The sequence below is a fragment of the Ochotona curzoniae genome, unplaced genomic scaffold, assembly GCF_017591425.1.
Source record: "Ochotona curzoniae isolate NIBS_2020 unplaced genomic scaffold, NIBS_Ocur_1.0 scaffold_3223, whole genome shotgun sequence".
In the NCBI taxonomy this organism is placed as follows: Eukaryota; Metazoa; Chordata; class Mammalia; order Lagomorpha; family Ochotonidae; genus Ochotona; species Ochotona curzoniae.
The window spans coordinates 7,727,542-7,746,669 of NW_024467108.1; the positions used below are offsets into that span (position 1 = coordinate 7,727,542).

The following is a 19,128-nucleotide window of genomic DNA, read 5'->3' on the forward strand; positions in this document are numbered from 1 at the left end:
CTATCATTATCATCAAACCCGTATTTATTGGACCTTTCAAAAAATCAGGAAAATAGTGAGACTTTCCCTCTCTATTTTCTTTAAATTTTCAGTATAACTTTCCTAAACCATAAACCTCAACTTTTGGGGAGAAGGAACGCTTTTAAAATAAAAATTATCTAGTGCCGAAAGATGCTAGCTATTGTATAAAAGTCCAAAAAGGTAGAGGAAGATGTTAAAAGACTGTTCAGACTCCTGAAGGTGGTGGTTTGAGGGCTGCTGCACCCCCAGAAGTGGCCTCTGGTGGGGAGTGGAAGGCAAAGTAAGGAAAGGGAAGAAGGAATGGTCAAGATAAAATCAGAACAGAGATGACAAAAATGAAGAAAAGGTTCGGTGTCTGGAGCCCTGAGTGAAACATTTCAAAGAGGCTCTGTACTCCTAGGCTCGGACTTGGAGCCCCCAGGCACAGAGGCTGCAGGTGCATGGAGCTCTGGTTTCTGACTGTGTTTCATCTCCACACTCAATGGGTGGACAAGGGCCATGCGATTTCTTTTCGCATCTCTTCTCAGCATCTGCCTGCAGGTGGCTGTCCATTGACTTGCAGCACCAGGAAGGAAGAGGAGGTGGACGGGAGAAGGAAATGCAGGCTGCAAAGCCCAGAGACTGGTTCCTTCCTGTGGATTGTCATTCTCTGCCTAGAAGGCCTCAGGCACATCTCTCCTATGCCTAAGCAGTTTGCAAGTTGCTGTCACAAAACCAGGAGAACAAGCACTGCCTGTTTTCAGCATCACTGGCAGGTTCCTGGGCTGCAGAGGAAGTCAACGGCAGACCTGTGCTGGACCCCTCACACTGATGGCTCTTTCTGGACCTCTGCAGCCCTGTGCAGGGCCCTAGGAGGCAGAGCCTTCTGCCTGCCACCACTGCTAGCGAATAGCCGAGCTGGGGTTCTAGTCCTGCAGCTCTCTGCACATCTGGCTGGCAGACCCAACCTCAGCATTTGCAGCTCTTCACAGCAGAGTCTTGGCTATTCTCACTCCCCTAGTCTTTCCCCTCCCTCCCTCCGAGGAGCAGTGTCAGCCTCATTTCTTTATGCATCTCAGATGCACAGTGCTCAGCGAGCATCTTACTGGTTGCATAAATGCATATGTGATTATGTGAGGATCCCTAATCTAACAGCTCAATTGATTTGGCCAGGGCCGGGTGAGGATTGTGGGGTGTGATGGGAGCAGTCTCCTGCAGGAGGCACTCATCCCTCTCCCTAAGGAGCACAGCGGCATGAACCTGTTATGGCTGTTTCAGGCACATAGGACTAATAGAGTGACACCTATAAAGGACTGCATGGGCAGGGAAGGGACAGAGAGAATCAACAGGGTACCAGGCAGGAAGGAGACCCAGGGAACTGTGGGGGCCCAAAGGTGCTTTTCTGGATGATAGAAAGCTTAGCACAGAAAAAGCCCAAAGGAGAATGGATGCATGAGCTGTGGCAGGTTTCAGAATACTGTGGCCTGGCAAACTTTCAGGCCCAGCATTGTTTTCAGGGTTCCTTAAACTGGAGAGCTCCCAGACAGTGGACGCCCAGCCTGCAGGTCTGTCTGCCAACAGCGGATACCCAGCCTGTGGATCTGTCTGCCCCCAAAGCTCCTTCTGGCTCCACGGTGCACCGGCCAGCCCCCACTCATCAACTGCCATTTGGTATCCACAGGACTGTGTGGCATTAGGCTGTACACAGTCCCCGGGGAGGTGGGGTGTGGGGAGAGGATGGATATGCTTTCCATTCTGGAAGCATCTGGGAGAAGTTTTTGTCATTTGTTAGAATAAACCCCGTGCCTTCTTATTTTTTTTTTCCCCGAAAAAAAAAAACTTGCAAGATCTTTATCTACTCCTTGGAGCACAAGATTTTAAAAGGTCAATTCCTCTCTTGTCGCTTATCATGAGAAACAAGGCTTAGACACAATGTGAAGGGTGAGCAATGCTGCGGCTTTCTGTGAACTCCAGCAAGGGCAGACAGGGAGCAGGAGCAGAGAGCCTTGCTTCTCAGTTTTCCTGAAATGCCTCCTTCTAGGGTGCATCTTTCTGCTACCTGAAAGGAAACCCATGATTGTTTTTCATGGGGTCAAGAACACCTAAAGAGATTATCATAACTTGAAGTGGCTTAAGGATCCTTTATCAAATGAGATCTGGTAGTTTAAATTCCAGTCGAGGTTTTTTTTTTTTTATCCTAGCTTTCTCTTTTTAAATGCAAGTTTCAATCTATTTCTTGCTCTCCCACTGATCCACAGTGTGACTGTGGGGAAATCATTTCAGTTCACTGAACCTTAGTTTCCTTGCATGTAAATGTCTGTCTTCTAACAGAAGACACAGGGACACCATGCACAGGGAGTGTGTGCATGGGAGGGTGGAGATTACACAGAGGGAGGGTGTGCACATGGAGGGTGGAGGTCACACAGGGAGTGTGTACACATGGAGGGTGGAGGTCACACAGGGAGTGTGTGCATGGGAGGGTGGAGGTCACACAGGGAGTGTGTGCACATGGAGGGTGGAGGTCACACACAGGGAGTGTGTACATGGAGGGTGGAGGTCACACAGGGAGTGTGTACACATGGAGGGTGGAGATTACACAGAGGGAGGGTGTGCACATGAAGGGTGGAGGTCACACACAGGGAGTGTGTGCACATGGAGGGTGTAGGTCACACAGGGAGTGTGTACACATGGAGGGTGGAGGTCACACAGGGAGTGTGTGCACAGGGAGGGTGGAGGTCACACAGGGAGTGTGTACACATGGAGGGTGGAGGTCACACAGGGAGTGTGTGCACATGGAGGGTGGAGGTCACACAGGGAGTGTGTGCACATGGAGGGTGGAGGTCACACACAGGGAGTGTGTGCACATGGAGGGTGGAGGTCACACAGGGAGTGTGTGCACGTGCAGGGTGGAGGTCACACAGGGAGTGTGTGCACATGGAGGGTGGAGGTTACACACAGGGAGTGTGTGCACATGGTGGTTGGAGGTCACACACACAGCCTCTGGCACAGTGTTTGGAACTTAGAAAGATTCCCTGATTGGATGTTAGTTTTCGATTGTATGTATATATGAGTCTTCATTTTCATTCTAGCAATGAAAAGTTCAGATCCTTAAGTAACAGTTCAGAGCACATATTTTAATAAAGGAAATGGAAAAAGTAAGGGCACACAATTCTAACTAGAATGTAAAATAATATAGAGAACATAAATCTAATCAAAAATAATATATGAACATATCTTTTTTTTAAATAAATATCATGCTCCTGGGATTACAGGCGGAGAGGAACAGGAGAAAAAACTGCCATCATTAGAGGATAGACTAAGTCTAAGGGAAGCTGAGAATCTCATGCCAGGTCCTGCAGCCAGCAAATGGGGGAGTCAGGACTTCAACCTGTATAATCTGGGCACAGATCCTGATTTGGAATCACTGTGTTTTTTCCCTCCTGATGTACTTTAAATACATAACCAGTACTCACGCTAGCAATCTTGCAAGGTATTACAGTCATTTATCATCATTGGGCCAATGCTTCACAATCTACTTACATCTGAGGCAGCCCTCTGCAACTTTTTCTAGAGAGAAAGCCACTCAGGAGAGGAAAGTAACAGGTACTTGAAGTCCAGAAAGAAATGTAGAGTGACTCAAGAATCAAGTCCTGCCACTCCAGGCTGCATTCCTGACTCCCCACATGCCAATCACATGTAGGATGTCACATCCTCTCTTTGGACTCTGGTTTCCCTGTCTAATATGCAGGGGACTCAAAGCCAGGAGTTCAAGTCCATGGGCTCTGATGGACTTCTCAGTCCTGTGCTAAGCTTTAATCTCTGCAAATTCCTTCTCCAAGCTCCTGGGTCCTGCTGTTCAAAACCACCACTTAGTGAGATCTGAACATTATATCCTTCCACCTTGAATTATTTATCTGGGATTATCCTGCATCCCCTATCACGGATGGAATAAAGCATTTGCTTCCTCTGCCTCTGTTACATTTAGTCATCAGATGACAATTTCTTCCAGACGAATGCAAACTCCTCAGGAGAGAAGACTGGGCCTGCCTTGCTGGTCCTCATAACCCCTCAGAAAGGAACGTGGCACCTGCTTCGCAGACAGCAGGAGACCAATAAAGCATGCTTGAGAGATCTCAAAATAGCTCAGTCCTAAGTACAGCTCAAATGGTGCTCCTTACATAGCCTGCCCTGTGTCTCCTTCTGCTAAAACCATCTCCCTTTTGGCCAGGACCCAGAATGACAAAGGGGCAGTGTTTGAGGACTGCCCCCTCTGGCACCTGGGCACAGTCAATGGCCTAAAGTAGTCTGTCCCATGCCACTGAGAAGCAAGAGCCCTCTGTTTCCTCAACGTGTGGAGAGCTCACATGACAGGGTCCCACGGTGGCACGATTCCTCATCTCACGAGTTGAGAATGCAAGACCCTCAACAATCTAGCCTCCAAGCTGATTATACTTCCAATCCTCATGTACTATGAGGATTGGCCTGGAAGCCCCATGCAGGATGCTCATAGCTCCCAGCAGGATGCTCACGCACAGGGAACATCCAATGACTAGATAAATAAATATCAGTTGATTGCTTTTTCACAACAATGATCCCCCTGCACTGCCTTTATCTGCTGTCGTCTCCTCTTCTGTGGACTTTGCAAGCATAGGAATGGTATCTCATTTATTTCCAAAGTCCCAGATTTCTGACCAGGGTTTGGGGCAGTGTGGACACCCAGTGGTCATTTGTTGAATGAGCTGGGGGAACTCACATTATGGTGCTATCATAGAGCTTTGCCAAGTACTATGGAAAAGCTCAGTTCAGCCCATGACATGCTTCTTAAAAGACAAGAGAGATATTCTCTTGCAAGGGAGGATTATCTGGTTTTTTTTTTCTTTCTTTCCTTCTGGCTTGTCTCTGGAACAGCTGTAGGATATCTGTTTCCCAATGGGGTCTGAATCACCCCATTTCCTATGACAAGGAGCTCTGATCCCACCAAAGTTGCAGGGTGGTAGCTCTTGTGTGCTCAGGCATCATGCAGAAAGCAGCAAGTCCCATGGTTGGAAATACAGCAAACAGGATGTATTTGTGTTGTGTTTTATGTGAAGGCATAACTGAACCTGTTCTCTAGCCTATTCTTGTGAGTGTGTTTGGGGGTGGGGGGAGGAGATGCACTTCCATTTCCCAGCGACACTCAATTCTTTTGCTATCCAGATGTTCAACAGCTGTTGGGGGACTATGGCCAAGGCCCTGGGCTCTTGAGTAAGGAATGACTTCATGGTGTGATTCCTCTCCCCCTCTCTTCTTTTATATGAAGGTTAATGTCAGTCCTTGGAACTGATCCTACATGGCAAGGGGGAGAGGGATGCGGAGGAAGTCAGACCGATAACTTAGGCTGATGTATCTTTCCCATGAAGAGCCAAGCATGCTTGTTCTTTATCTTGCCCCAAATCAAGGAAACCTGGTCCCTCTCCCTGTTTTGCTCTGCCTTAGCCCACAAGACCTCTGAGAACACAGAAGCCCTTTCCTTTCAGGAAAGTCCAGCCACTCAATGTCATTTTCTTAGAGTGTTTTCCTATTCCCACAGGCCATCTGCACTCAGCTCACGGTTTCTCCCCATTTGTGTTCCTGGAGTGCAGAGACAAGGCTCAGTCAGCTCTGTGCCTAGCTTGTTCCAGGTCTGGGTCCATGCTTAGAATTCAGGATGCTTATGGGGCACAGGAATGACTGACTACCATGGCTTCTGATCCAGCAAAGGAACTCTGAGCCATGCCAAATCCCAGGAAGAGGTGATAGGCTTCCTATCTCTGCTTGGTGACCAACATTGAGCCTGTGAGCTCTGTGTTGACAGTTATACCATGGGGCCCAGACCTGGCTGCCTGGACCCAACTGCTTGCTGGGCTCAGGCAGCAGGCAGAAGGCTTGAAAAGTTGGTTCAGACAAAAAGCAGTGGTCCCAAACTGCCTTTTCTGGGCTGCCAGAGCCAACTCAGGGCAAATGAGGCAAAAGCAGCAGAATTAGCCATCTTTTAATTCTTACAGTGCTTTATAAATTTAGACTCACTCTGAGTAGACAGTGACTAAAGATTGAGATGTTCAGTTTCTGGCTGGTTCATTTCCTATTTTGCACAGTACATTAGAAACTCCCTTGGTACAAATATAAGGCAGCTGTATAAATACACATGGACTAGGCTGATTGTGAGGCCAAAATGAGCAAGAACTGGCTAACTGTTCAGATTTTTTTTTCATATTCCTACCTTTTTATTGTCTTAATCACCTCCTGAAATTGTCAGAATCAGGAAGTATTCAGTTTTCCAGGTGAAAAAACAGAGCACATACAACAGAATAATGAAAACTGAGTCTATGGCTAATATAAAGAGTACGGAGAGCCTCACCATCCAGCTACCTCATGTTATAAATGGGGAGAGTGAGGCCCAGAGCCAGCAAATGGCTTGCCTAAGGATGCACAGAGAATCAACGTAAAAACTGGAGTTCAGACCTGCAGACTCTCCACTCACCAACACTGCATGAGACAAACTTTCCTCAGGTTTTGGCTGTCTACCACTTTAGAAAAAAAATTCAAAGTCAAGGCCAATTCTATCACAGACTCACACTCACAGGGACAGAGGGGGCAAAGGCATCCCCTGCTAAACTTGGTGAAGGTTACCACAAGAATCAAAGAGGAACACTCGACCAAAGGAAACTCCAGCCCTGTGCCCTGGACAAACACCCCCCTGAAACCTCCGTGACGGCTGCTGCTCCAGCAAGGAGCATGTCATAACTTCGTCGTTCCACCACTGAGTTGGCTGAAAAGCTTCTCCATATGCCTCTCCTCTCTACTAGCCACAGAATGGCAATAGATTTCATTTACATTTGTTCATTTTTAATTAATTCAAATGGAACAATTAGCCATGTGCTCTCATGCCTTAAGCCACATGTTCAGCTTTCTACTTGCCCTATGGGCACCCAGCTGGACAGTTGGTACCTTGGTAGCCTGTTAACTAAGCAATGCCACTTCCCACCCTATGCCCAAACCCTTCTTACCTCCATCATTATCTTTGCTGTCACCACAGGCGGTTTCCATGGAAGTGTCACAGCCAGCTCCTCTCCAGCCCAGCTGACAGACACAGTGCCACCCATTGAGGTCCAAGGTACATCTGCCATTCCCATTGCACAGCCCAGGGCAACCCTCTGTAAGACAAAGCACATGGAGTCCAGGTCTGCTCATGCTGAGCTGGCTGCAGTCACACACATGCACACCTGACCAGCTGTCACATCCATCAATGCAGGGATGCCCACAGCTGGCCAATGAGGTAAGTCTCACCAGCAACTCCCACTCTATAGGGAAGATTGCCTAAGGTGGCACAATCACAGGTGCAGAAAGAGGCCTGAAACCTACAACTTGTGCAACCCCTTCTTGCCAAAGTGACTGGCTAGAGCTGCAGTTAGCAGAGGTAGACCTGTTAGACTCTGGCAGGTAGAGCTTTGGCCCTTGCTTCTTGCTCACTCTCCTGCATTTCCCCTGTCTCTGAGAGCTTTTTGGAACCAAGAAAACACCTCCTTACTTATTCTTATGTCTCTCTGTGCTTTTGCATGTCACTCCAAAGGACTGTACTCTCTTCAACTCTGGTTACTTGGTCAACTGTATTGGATGTTAGTCTTTTCATGTGTTTTGTCTTCTTTGATTCCAAACAAGTGCCTTTGCACTGAGTGAGACAGCCGGGTTCTTTTTCTTACCACCTTGTCTACAAATACACTTTGAAGACGTTATATACCCAGGGCAACCCCCATGACTGTCATAAAAGAGATAGGGCTGTGTGTAAATGCAAATACAGCTCCAGGCAGGCCACTCTGCTTCCTTTTTGTGCATCCTACATCTATCTGCTCCCCACCATCTATGCAGCACCTTCTATGGACAGACATTGTTGGAGGGATATCACTAAGTAAGACCTGGTCCTTATCCTGGAGCAGCATGCAGCTCACCAGAGGGGACAAGTTTGTCTATACTAATAATGCTACTGGCAGGTGTCCTAAAGACACAAAAGCTCATTGGAGAGCTCTGGAGATAAGGCGGCTAGGAGAGTGGGGTGACATGTAGACTCTGCCTGGGCTTTGCTTTGACTGTATCATAAGGTACAGGGTCTTCCTTACTGTGGATATAGATTCACAGGTTTCTGATGATCACTTTTTCAAACCCCTGAGTCTGTGGCTCAGAAATCTCTTTCTGAGAATAAGTTATAGAGCTTGTCTCATCCTCTGTCAGATGGTTTTCCATAAGGCCTCATTCTAACCAATTTGTCAATGCCCTGGTCTGAGGGACTATAAGGAAAATCACAGGCACACCTTTCATTTCTTCTCTGCCCCTGCTACCCCTAACACTCTGTTGGCTGAAAAGCTTAACGTGCTTTACTAGCATGAATGGCAAACTACCCCAAAGATGCCTACCAACAGCAAAAAAAATTGACCCTTTATTCTTCAATGGGACAACAAGTGGGAAGGAAGTCATGCAGTACCAGACAGGGCCCAAGGTAGTCATTCACTAAGTGGCTGATCAATCACAATCTACAAATTTTCGTGTATCAAGGACTTTTGATCCTTGATTGCTACTCCAAAGGGAAAGAAAAAAACATGTCCATTTCCACTTGAGATGTTTAACACAGCAACCAATCAATCTGGCCATTGGGTTTTCTTTTTTTTTTTTTTAAAGATTTATTTATTTTTATCGGAAAGGCAGATATACAGAGAGGAGTAGAGACAGAGAGCAAGATCTTCTGTCCGATGGTTCACTCTCCAAGCAGCTGCAACAGCTGGAGCTGAGCCAATCCAAAGCCAGGAGCCCAGATTCTCTTCTGGGTCTCCCATGTGGGTGCAGGGTTCCAAGGCTTTGGGCTGTCCTTCACTGCTTTCCCAGGTCACAAGAGCAGGGAGCTGGATGGGAAGTGGAGCTGCCAGGATTAGAACCGGCAACCATATGGGATCCTGGTGCGTGCAAGGCGAGGACTTCTACCACTACGCCATTGCGCTGCGCCTGCCACTGGGTTTTCAAACCAAAGGCAGCAATATTTCTCAAAAGTGTACACCAAGTTGAGAAGGGATTCCTCCAGAAGTTTAGAAGTAGAAGGTTTTGAGGAAATATGGACACCCACCAGCATGGCTGCCTCCAAAAACTATCAAGAAAGAAACTGTCATAGTAGTCCCCAGGAGCAGTGTTGTGACACATAGGTAGCTCCACAGGCATTTATGCAGGATGACATGAGCCACCCTTAGGAACCTAAACTATCACAGCTTTTCCCCAGTTAGTATCATTTAAATTTTTATCTATCTGGTTGGGACTTGCTGTGAACCATGTCTCATTTGTATTTGGATTTAGTCTTTGGTGTCTGGATGAGTTGGGCACAAAACTGAGTTTCTTTGAGCCTAGTCTTACGTATACAATAAGAGGTTAAATAAGATACTGTGTGCATGATGCACAAAACTGGCAATCAGTTCAAATACAGTAGCTAAATTTTCTATTCATTTTTACCTTCTCTCTGTTTTGGGCAGAGGGCATATAATACTGTCAATTGTACCTGGGCTCAAAGAAAGACAAAATAAGAAACTGGGGCAGTTATCTAGGTCAGAGCCAGCAAATATGTTCTAGAAAGGTCCAGACAGTAAATAGGTGAGTTCTGCTGCAATGACTCGACTCTGCCACTGCATTGAAAGCAGACATGTACAACTGGCAAATGAGCGAGCCTGTCTGTATTCCAATAAAACTTTATTCATACAAAATAGACAGTGATGACAATGCCGACTTCCACAGACTGAGTGACTGAGCAGAGACCCTGGACTGAAGAGATTTGAGTTCCCTTCCTACCACCACTTCATGTACTCCCCGTGAAGCTGGGCAAACTGTTTGCCTATAAGCTTTGTTTATTTTTCCAATTGTAAAATGGTGGTAATGTCCTAATTTAAGAAAGATGAAATGAGGCAACATATTCCATTTGCTTGTCACAGTAACTACCACTAATATAACTTGCTTTGTTCCAGGAAGGACTTTAAAAAGTGGGTCTAATAATCTCAAATGATACTGTTCAAGGTGAACTATGTAAAACACTTAGTGGGCTCCAAAAGACATTGCATCCTATATTTACAGTCTTGCAGTGTCACACTGATAATGAATACATTAAAGGTTCTAAGAGGTTCTATAATAATATAACGTGCCTATTTTATCATTAGAGAGTATTTTCTAATTTGACCTCAGGATCTTTTCATTCTCCCATTACCCTTGTAATCCTCCATTCCATGAGGAACCCTGGGGAAAGCAGCTCTGGGTACAGGGTGCCCTGTGCACAATTGTGGTACCATGCTGAGGTCACCTGAAGGAACTGGTATCCTTAGGGGAGTAAACTCTACATTTGGGATCACAGGGGCACACTGGCCACAGTCAGTTTCTCCCAAGTACCCTGGATACACCATGAGGATCTGCAGTGTCTCCTTGGTCTCAGAGGTACTTTGAATGCCTAAGAGTAGGAGGCAGTTTTGCTATCATGAAGGCAGTTGCTTGTGGGTAGCCACATTCCCAGTAGGCAGCATAAGGAGCCTCCTCCAGTAAGACTTGCTGACCCTTAGAACAGCATGCTCGATTCTTGCCCATCACTGGAGCTCGTTTATCCCACCTCCTCTGAAACTCAACAGGTCTGAGAGCCCAAGTGACAATCCCCTCTGGAAGTATTCACACCAGGAATATGCTAGAACCAAAGTAAGTAATTCTGAGCTTTAGACAAGGGCCATCTTTTCAGAAGAAAGGATACCCTCCAGCTGCTTTCTGTTTAGGACTTTGCTAAAACCAGTGAAGAAGTACCCCTTGAGCATCAGGTGTGATGAGGCGGCTTTTGGGAGCCTTGTGGGTGTCTGCATTTTTGACACTGGTTTTCTAGTTAAGCAGTACACTGTGCTTCACTAATGGCAATTCCCTGGCCATCTATCCACTGCCTCCTATCTTTCTGAGTCTCTTTCAAGCACTGCTGTACCTCTTTCTTTACGTTTACATTCACTCCCCTGGACAGGGTCACCAACATTTCTCCCCTAGGAGATTGCAACAGTATTGGTTTTTCCTGTCCCTAGTATTTCTTCCTAATTGTTCTTTCACAATTCTGCCAGGTTGAGTCTTCCAAAGAACAACTGTGGTCAAGTCATCTTGCGTTGCAACAGTAAAGTCAGTGCCTCTCTTATACCCTATGCTAAATTCTAGTCTACAAGGTTCTTACTTGCAGGAGGAGGGAGTCTTCTTGGTAAGTGACCCCCAGATCCCCCTCTGTCATCACTTTCATCACACACTGTGGGAACGGTTTAGTGCCTTCCTTGCTAGACTGCTTGTACTCCCAGAGCATGGGCCATTTCCGTTGGCCGTTAAGGAGCTGACTGTATTTGTTGAGTGAATATTGTTTATTTAGCCTCTGCCAAGGCAAGTGGAAAATGGAAAGCAAAGAACAAAAGCTGGCTTGTCTTTGAAGTACAAAATACATAGTCTCCTCTGACAAGCTCTGAACTTGTGTGGTACAGCAGCTTGATTTACACCTAGATTTTGCCAAGAAACATTTGTCTTTCAAAGCAACCTATGATGCATTAACAAAATCCAACCTAGAGCAGTACAGGTAGTTTGAGACAAAACATGAGAATGCTATCCTGGAAGATCTACATAGGAGGCAAAAAACCAAAGGTAACTCAGTGTGACAAGGATGTGGGATGTGAACCCAGGCAGTGCAACTTCAGAGGGTGTGCCCCTAAGCATTGAGCACAAGTTTGGTTCACAGGTTTGAGGGCATGAGCTTAAGAAATGAGTGAGTATGTAATGGCATCTCCTCAGGGAGCCTTTTACCAGCACACAAACCTGACCCTTCTGACACTTATTCTTAGGGTAATGAGACCTATGTCAAAAACTAGAAGCTGTCTCATGAACACAAAAATGTTTAAAAGGGAAGGGATGACCATCTTCACAGGATATTCTTCAAAGGCAAAACTTACCAAGGTCAGGCCTTCTCTGAAAAGGAAACAAACAGGATCATCCACTCTTAGAGGCCAGGGGTTTGTTTCTCCCCTGGTCTCCAGAGTCTGGCACCTGTACCTAGTCCACAGTGGGTGCTCCACAGGTGGCTGTTGGATGAATGAACACAGCAGAGACAGAATGTATCCTTAAGATTTCTTAGCTTGCTCTTGGATTTCTTCCTCTCTTAGGTCACCCACTTCGGTGCCTAGCATTTTAATTTGATGGACCATGGGCCATATGAGAGGGGCTGAATGATATGAGATGGGATGGAAAAGATGAAGGGATGTATGCATGTGTGGGACAGAGAGAGGGACAACAGCATGAGATGCCACAGACAGATCTAAACAATCAGCCACTCAGGATGCAAAACTGGCCCTCTTGGCCAGTGACTGCTGTAACATAGCTAGGGATGTGGCAGTGTGTAGACATTATGCTTGTGGGATACACATATGCTGCTATATACATGTTTCTTTTATGTTCATACACACACACACACACACACACACACACACACACCAGGAAAAATAGAGGAAGGAAGATCATACCTTTAACTACCCTATCCAGATAGTGAGCTTAGGAGATAAAAGACAGGATATTTAGGGTAGGACCAAGTAAGTGTAGCATTTCCTGCACCATGCTGGGTACTAAGGAGATGGAGGGGAATGTGCTCTATGCTTGGGGCAGGCCACTGCCATGGTGAGGATGACAGGGTCAAAGCTAGGACAACATAGGGAAGGAAGGAGAGCAGGCACATTTTCCAGGAAGGGCAAAATGGGGCTTCGACTCACTGTGTGACTCAGGCTGATGGAAACATGACCAAATCAACAAGAAGACACATGGATAAGGAAAGTGGGAGGAGGATGGGACACTGCAGAGGTAGCCACATTCCTATTCCATCAGGCCTGTCCAGCTTTCTGGAAGACTAGAACCTGTCCCCTTTTGTCTCCCCAGGGTTACATCCAGTCCCTCTCCAGGGGAAGTAGCTATGTCAAGAATAAGTGTATCCTGTCTGTGCTCCCAAGAAGTAGGATTCAGAAATATACACAATGTGAATCATCTCTGAAATGTTTCTGGGAAGTGGGTTGAGTTTAGGTCAGATATACCATTGGGTTATCTGGTGGCCATTCATGACTGTTCCACATACACCTGTGCTCACATCCACCCAGATGCAGAATGCTCGGTGTTTTAAGTAAGACACAGCCCTCCTTTGTGCATCCTACATGGAATGGGTGTTACTGAGCAAAGCAAAAGAGGGAAAAGAAAACCTCACTCCTTCTCAGGGCTTACTTAGTAACACAAAAGATAGAGGCATGCTTTGTTTTCCAAAACAGGGGTTGTGTCCCAGCCTTGTTATTCGGCAATGCAAGCTTCTGATTATCTGATGCTCTGAAGTATCTCTTCCCAACCTTCCCTCTTCTTTCATGTCCCTCTCTCCTCCCTGCCCAGTGCAGGGGAGGGATACCTGACTGTGAGTTCAGAGCAAGGCAGGCTTTTCACTTCCTGCCCAGATCAGGAATATCATTTCCCCTTCCCCACTAGGTTGTAGTCAGGGCTGTTTGGGGAGCCTCCTTCACCTTGTGACCTTACACCCTGCTCTTGTGTTCTCAGAAAAGCCAGACCAGGTGGAGGAATTCTCCTGAAGGACCTGATGCCTGGTCCTCAGTTCAACTTCATGAATCCCAAGTCCATGAACCAGGGCTGGATGATAATGACACGGTTTTATCTGGAAGCCCAGGAGTTCTGTAAAAACATTTTTGTTCTCTTCATTAAAAAATAAAAATTTTGTATTCTTACTCTTCTGGAAAGGACAGACATGGGTGTCTAGCAATATACATTTGTCTCAAAAGACTGGTGGATGAGAGGCTGAGTTCGTAGTTCAGGTGCCCATCTGTGTTAAGACAGAATGTGCTTCTGGAGGGTGCACAGCCAAGTGGAAAATTGGGAAGAAAAAAATTTTTTTTAACTTGGCCTGCATGCTACCCTTCATGCTGTGAAGCTCAGGAGATAGGTTGTGTGAGGGAGCATTAAGGAGAGTGGCTTGTTAAGCAGGAATAAATCAATAAAGCTGTGGAAGGCCAAACACAGCAACAGTCCATAGGACCACCTCTGACTTAAGGGGATGACTGTCTTGTTTCTGGTTTCATCTGTTCAGAACAGCCTTGGTCAAACTTCTTCATCCAGTCTTGTGAAGAGATCTAGCTAGCATTTCTTAGACTTCATCTGTTGGGCTATGCCATCAAAGAGCAAGAAAGCAGACTTCCTGGCATAGGGAGTTTCCTGAGCTTTCAGATCTGTTGAGTTTTTGGACAATCCTCACCCCAAGTTCTGAGGATAACTCTCGACCCAGTGAACAGAAGAGGCAGCAGGGTGATCCTAAATTGGTTTCCTGGGCATTGTCAGGTTGGATGGATGCCCAGACAGAGATTCCAATGGTTTTGCCATTGTGCAGCACTCACACTGAGGGGGTTGTCTGATGGCACAGCCTATCTGGATCGTGTCTTAAATGATAGTGATTAAATGATAGTGACTGACTGTGGTTAGTGAAGACTGCATCCATTCCACAGAACAATCTTCACAAACCCAGGGGCTACAACAGAGACCCTTCTATCTTCCAGTGCCATTTAATTTTCAATCCCAATACTGTAATAACGATCTCTATTAAATGTCAATATGTTTCAAGACCTTTAAAAAGGCTTATTAATTTCTGCAGATTGCAGATAGGAAAAGCCAGCGCAGGTGACTGGGGCAGGTGACACTGTAGTTTTCTGAAGTCGAGTGTGGGCATTCAAAACTTCAAATCTTGGCCCCAAAAATCAATAGGAATTCCTTTGCTATGAAGAAACCTCAAGTTCTCCTAGGAATTAAAAAACTGATATCAGCCAATCAATACCAAGTCCAGGAGTCTTCTCAGAAGCACAGCTGGCTTGTCTGTTATTCAAAATGGAAGTGACACGCAGGTCTTACGTAGACCAATGGCATTCACTCATAAAAGGCACATGCCAAAGGCTACACGGTTGTTGTTCTTACTGTTTGAAAATCTTGTCACATGTGCTTACTCTCAAGTGCAGTGTTTTAAAATTCCCTGATTTTCAAGTACTACCACTGGAAAGGACAAGGTAAGATCTGTAAGTTTATGTTGTGGAAGGTAGATTAAAGACTTTGTAAAATCCCTCAGTCTTCCTCCCCAGATGATAGCAGCGAAGCCATCTTGCCACTCGGGTCACATTCACTCTTCAGACATTTCAGAAATATTTCTTGGACTCTTAATATATTAGAGTTGTTAAAAAAAACATGGAAAGTGTGTGCCATGAAAGCAACTATGCATGGACTTCAACATGTTATTTTTAATCAAAATGAGTTTATCTTCTAATTTTCCATGAAATTTTGAAATCCTCACTATGCAAGAAGTGAAGGCAGTGGTGGCACCTGGCTGTTGATGATACTGATTCTGAGCCTTGGGCATGAGGTTGACCTGTGAGGTCTCAGTCTCTTGGGTGTTTCTATGATCGCCTCCATGAAAATGCCTTTCCTTGATGTACTTGCACCAAACAGAGCTCCCAAGAAGCTTCTCTCAGCATCTTCTCCAGAAGCACATGAACTTCCTACCCGAAGTTATGGAGAAAATGACATGAGGCTTCCCATTCTTCTCTAGGAGTCTCAGCTCAACTGTTCACATAGGCCACGTTAGGATTAGCCAAGGTTCACAGGCATGAGGGCTTAAAACCATCTGAACTTCTCTCAGCTGACAAACCCTCAAGGAGATATTCTGAGACTGTGGATACACTCATGCTCTTCTCTCTTTGGAGAAATAGCTGGTGAATCAGCTGGTATTCATCTGGACGGGTGCTCACACAGCCCAGGAGTTTTCCTCCAGTTCTCAGCTCAACCGACTATGGGCTGAAATCTCCCACAACCATCAGTGAAGCCAACTCTGGTTCCTGCAGTGAAGTAGACTCTGGCATGCCCTGTTCTCTCCTTGTCAACATTTGTCCTATTACATTGCAGGTCCTGTTGGGAGAGATGCTTTTGGGGAGGGCTAGGTCATAAGGTTATCCCGTGGTGCTGCCGCCTCATGGATGACCTGGGTGCTCTTCATTAAGGACTGGCTGATTATGAGACCGAAACCTGAGAGTGGCTACGCAGCACCCAGCTACGTAGACCCAGCACTCTAGAAGATTCTGTGGCTTTTCCTGATCATTTCTCTTCATCATGAAGTTTGGACTTGTTCACTCGAGTAATTATATTGTCAGAACATTGTTTTGATCTTTACTTCCACAGGCAGCTTCTGTGTAAGAACTGGGATTGATACAATCAGACAACTTTCTTGAACTCTAGTAATTTTGTGTACCTAGCATTTTAAACAATCAGATTTGAGGTGGAAGTCGGAATTTTACAAATGCAATCAGAAGCTGGCATTTCCCACAAGTGTTTTGAGACTTTGTAGACAAGGGGCATTAAGGCCAAAAAAAAAATCATAGAATTGGTCCAAAATGTTAGCAGTGTTTTGGCAGAAATAGGAAACAATTAGACATCTTCTTAAATCTAACTATGCCTCTCTGTGTCCTCTAAAGACATCAGAGTTCAAGTCCCAGCGTTAAGGGACAGATAAAATTTCGGAAGCACATCTAAAAACATGTTTTTGATGGTACAAGGCTGACAATATACTTGAGAAGACACCCAAATGATGCACTAGGAAAGCTGGGTTCTCTTTACACAGATGGGGATACAGTGTCAAGCAAACAAGAGCAAGAACAAAGAACTCCTTTCTCTTGGTGGGGTTGCTTTAGGGGCAGGTGACTCCATTATGAGCTGATGGGTGTGCATTCCTGTATGCAGGGCAGGAGAGGGCTGGAATTATGTCACCCATTGGGACCTCATCCAGCCAAACCATGCTATGATTCACAGAGAAACAGAGTCCCCAAATAGCCACAGGGTCATCTTCCCCGCGGGGCTTTCCCCAAAGGCCTTCCTTCAAGATGCAGAAACAAGTAATTCCTCACGTAAGGACTCAGGATTCAAAGTATAGTGTGCTCACTGTTCAATAAAAATACTATCACTACAGGGGGTGCCACTGTCAAATTCCTTGGTATTATGAAAACCAACTTTTCAGAGAGAAGGGGATGGCTTCCAGAAAAGACAAGGTGGGCTAGAGTCTCTCAGAGAAGGTATTTAATTCCTGTTACAACAGAGCTCTTGGAAACATCAGGGGAATCAAAAGTTTCTTATTCTGGGGACTTGGACACAGGAACTGACAGCTCCCATCTTTTAAAAATTTTGAGCTCCTCTTCTAGGGTGACCAAGTCATTTCTGTTTCTGGAGGGCGGTAGTGTGTAAACAAACAGGCTGTCTTCTCTTCCACCTCCTCCACACGGAGTTCCCTGAATCAACACCATGGAGATCAGTTCCTTTTGCTATGGGGAATAGTGTCCTTGTGGCAGCAGAGGTGCTAGCTGCACAATCATGACTTATTGTACAATAATGCAAGGTGATACAGGAAAAAATGTAACACTCCAAGTGTTCAACTTTTCCCATCAACAGATTTTTTTTTCCTCTCCTAAATGACCCTCACAGGGAGTAAAGTTCCCTAGAAACTTAACAAAATGCTTCTTATTACCATCAAAGATTACAAGGGGATTTCTTCTCATTGCTATTAGTAAGGAAAAGAAAGCATCCATGGAGGTTCCTCTAATTGGCAATCTCCACTTTGGACACCCTACATCCTACAAGGTTACTGCAATGCCTGGTAGCACCAAGGGGTTTAGTTTCTCATAGGGATGTAACTGGCCACAAGCAGAGACCCATGGGGGGAAGGGAACCATGCGGGGAAATTAGACAAAGACAAAGAAAATGCTCAACACACAATGAAACGTGATGGATTGCCGGGCCCAAATCCTTTCATCTGAGCCATTACTGCTGCTCCGCTATCTCTCCACTGTCCTGTGGCATTTTTTCTGGTATTAGGACTGCCATTCTTCCTGTCATAGCATGCACAGTAACCCTGTCTCATTTCTAACCTGCAGTGCAAAGAGTTTGTGCACCTCAACAAGGACTGTGTTCTTAGGGGCCACAGTGTGTGCAGGAGAGGACACCTGGGTTTCCTGGCATGACAATGCAAGGGATCCTGCTATGAGCCAGGCCGATGAGCATGCATAGGACAGAACCGGAAGGCAGCCCACTCTTGACCCTGACATGAGTCACCTACCACTGGATCAAAGATAATCTCCCAGGAACCAGGCCTGGGTCTCATTAGGGGGCTTTGGGACAGTCCTAAGGTGCTGTGATGCAAACATAAGGTAGCTGGGGGGCAGGTACAGTGACCGCGGTGTTCTGTCATGGGGAAATGACAAGGCAGGGTGAGTGTGGGCCAGAGCCAAGTGGGTGAGGATCCTGGAGTGTGACCAGAGGAACCAGACATAGCCTCTGGGGACAGCAGCCAATGCCTCCGGAGAAGACCTCGCCCTGGCTGGGCAAAGCCACAGAGTAAGTAGCTAGCAAGGAGAAAATGGAGCCTCAACTTCCTGTTCCTCCTCTCTAAAGCAGACAGGACCTCAGGTCTCTCAAAGAGAGGAATTAACTTGTAGGCTTTCATGGGCTGTCGAGGAAGAGGCTTTAACCTGTTGTTTCACATGTTGCAAAGACTCAGGGAATGGAAGCCCCCATCATTATTAATGTCAACCAAAGTCAGGGTTTACACAGCCATGCTATAGGTTGTGCAGGCACCCAGGATAGAACCTAATGGCAGGCTGCAAGATGAAAAGAATGAAAAAAAAAAACCCAAAACCAAAAAACAAACAAACAAACAAAAAACTCTCTTGGCAAATAAGAGGCAGGTCTGTTTGCCTAAAGCTCCTTTGTCCTCAATAGCTTCAGGACTTGTCTTCCAGTTCCTATAAGACCTAAGAAGTAGCTTGTGCCAGCTGGAGCAGCACCCAGATTCCCTGCTTTCTACAGCCAGCCATGTGCTCACCATCTGATCACAGCCCTGCTTAAAAAAAAAAAAAAAAAGGAAGGGGAAGAAGTTAAAAACACACATACATAAGCCAGCTGATTCAATAAAGAGCTTTTGGGGAGTGTTCATTTCAGGATAATAAACCAAGCAAAACGTCTGGCTGTGTTTAA

The 19,128-nt window shown here is 45.9% G+C and overlaps 1 protein-coding gene across 4 annotated transcripts in view; it reads right to left on the minus strand.

Moving 5' to 3' along the window:
• Positions 1 to 19,128, minus strand: part of TENM4 (teneurin transmembrane protein 4) — a 356,529-nt gene that overhangs the window by 93,606 nt on the left and 243,795 nt on the right. For 2 of the 4 annotated variants that reach the window (XM_040963947.1, XM_040963948.1), the window contains exons 13-14: positions 12,555 to 12,581; positions 7,026 to 7,172 (exon numbers count right to left, since the gene is read on the minus strand). In XM_040963947.1, coding sequence (XP_040819881.1) covers positions 7,026 to 7,172; positions 12,555 to 12,581 — 174 coding nt within the window. The remainder of the gene's footprint in view (positions 1 to 7,025; positions 7,173 to 12,554; positions 12,582 to 19,128) is intronic. The other 2 variants (XM_040963945.1, XM_040963946.1) reach the window with 1 other exon arrangement.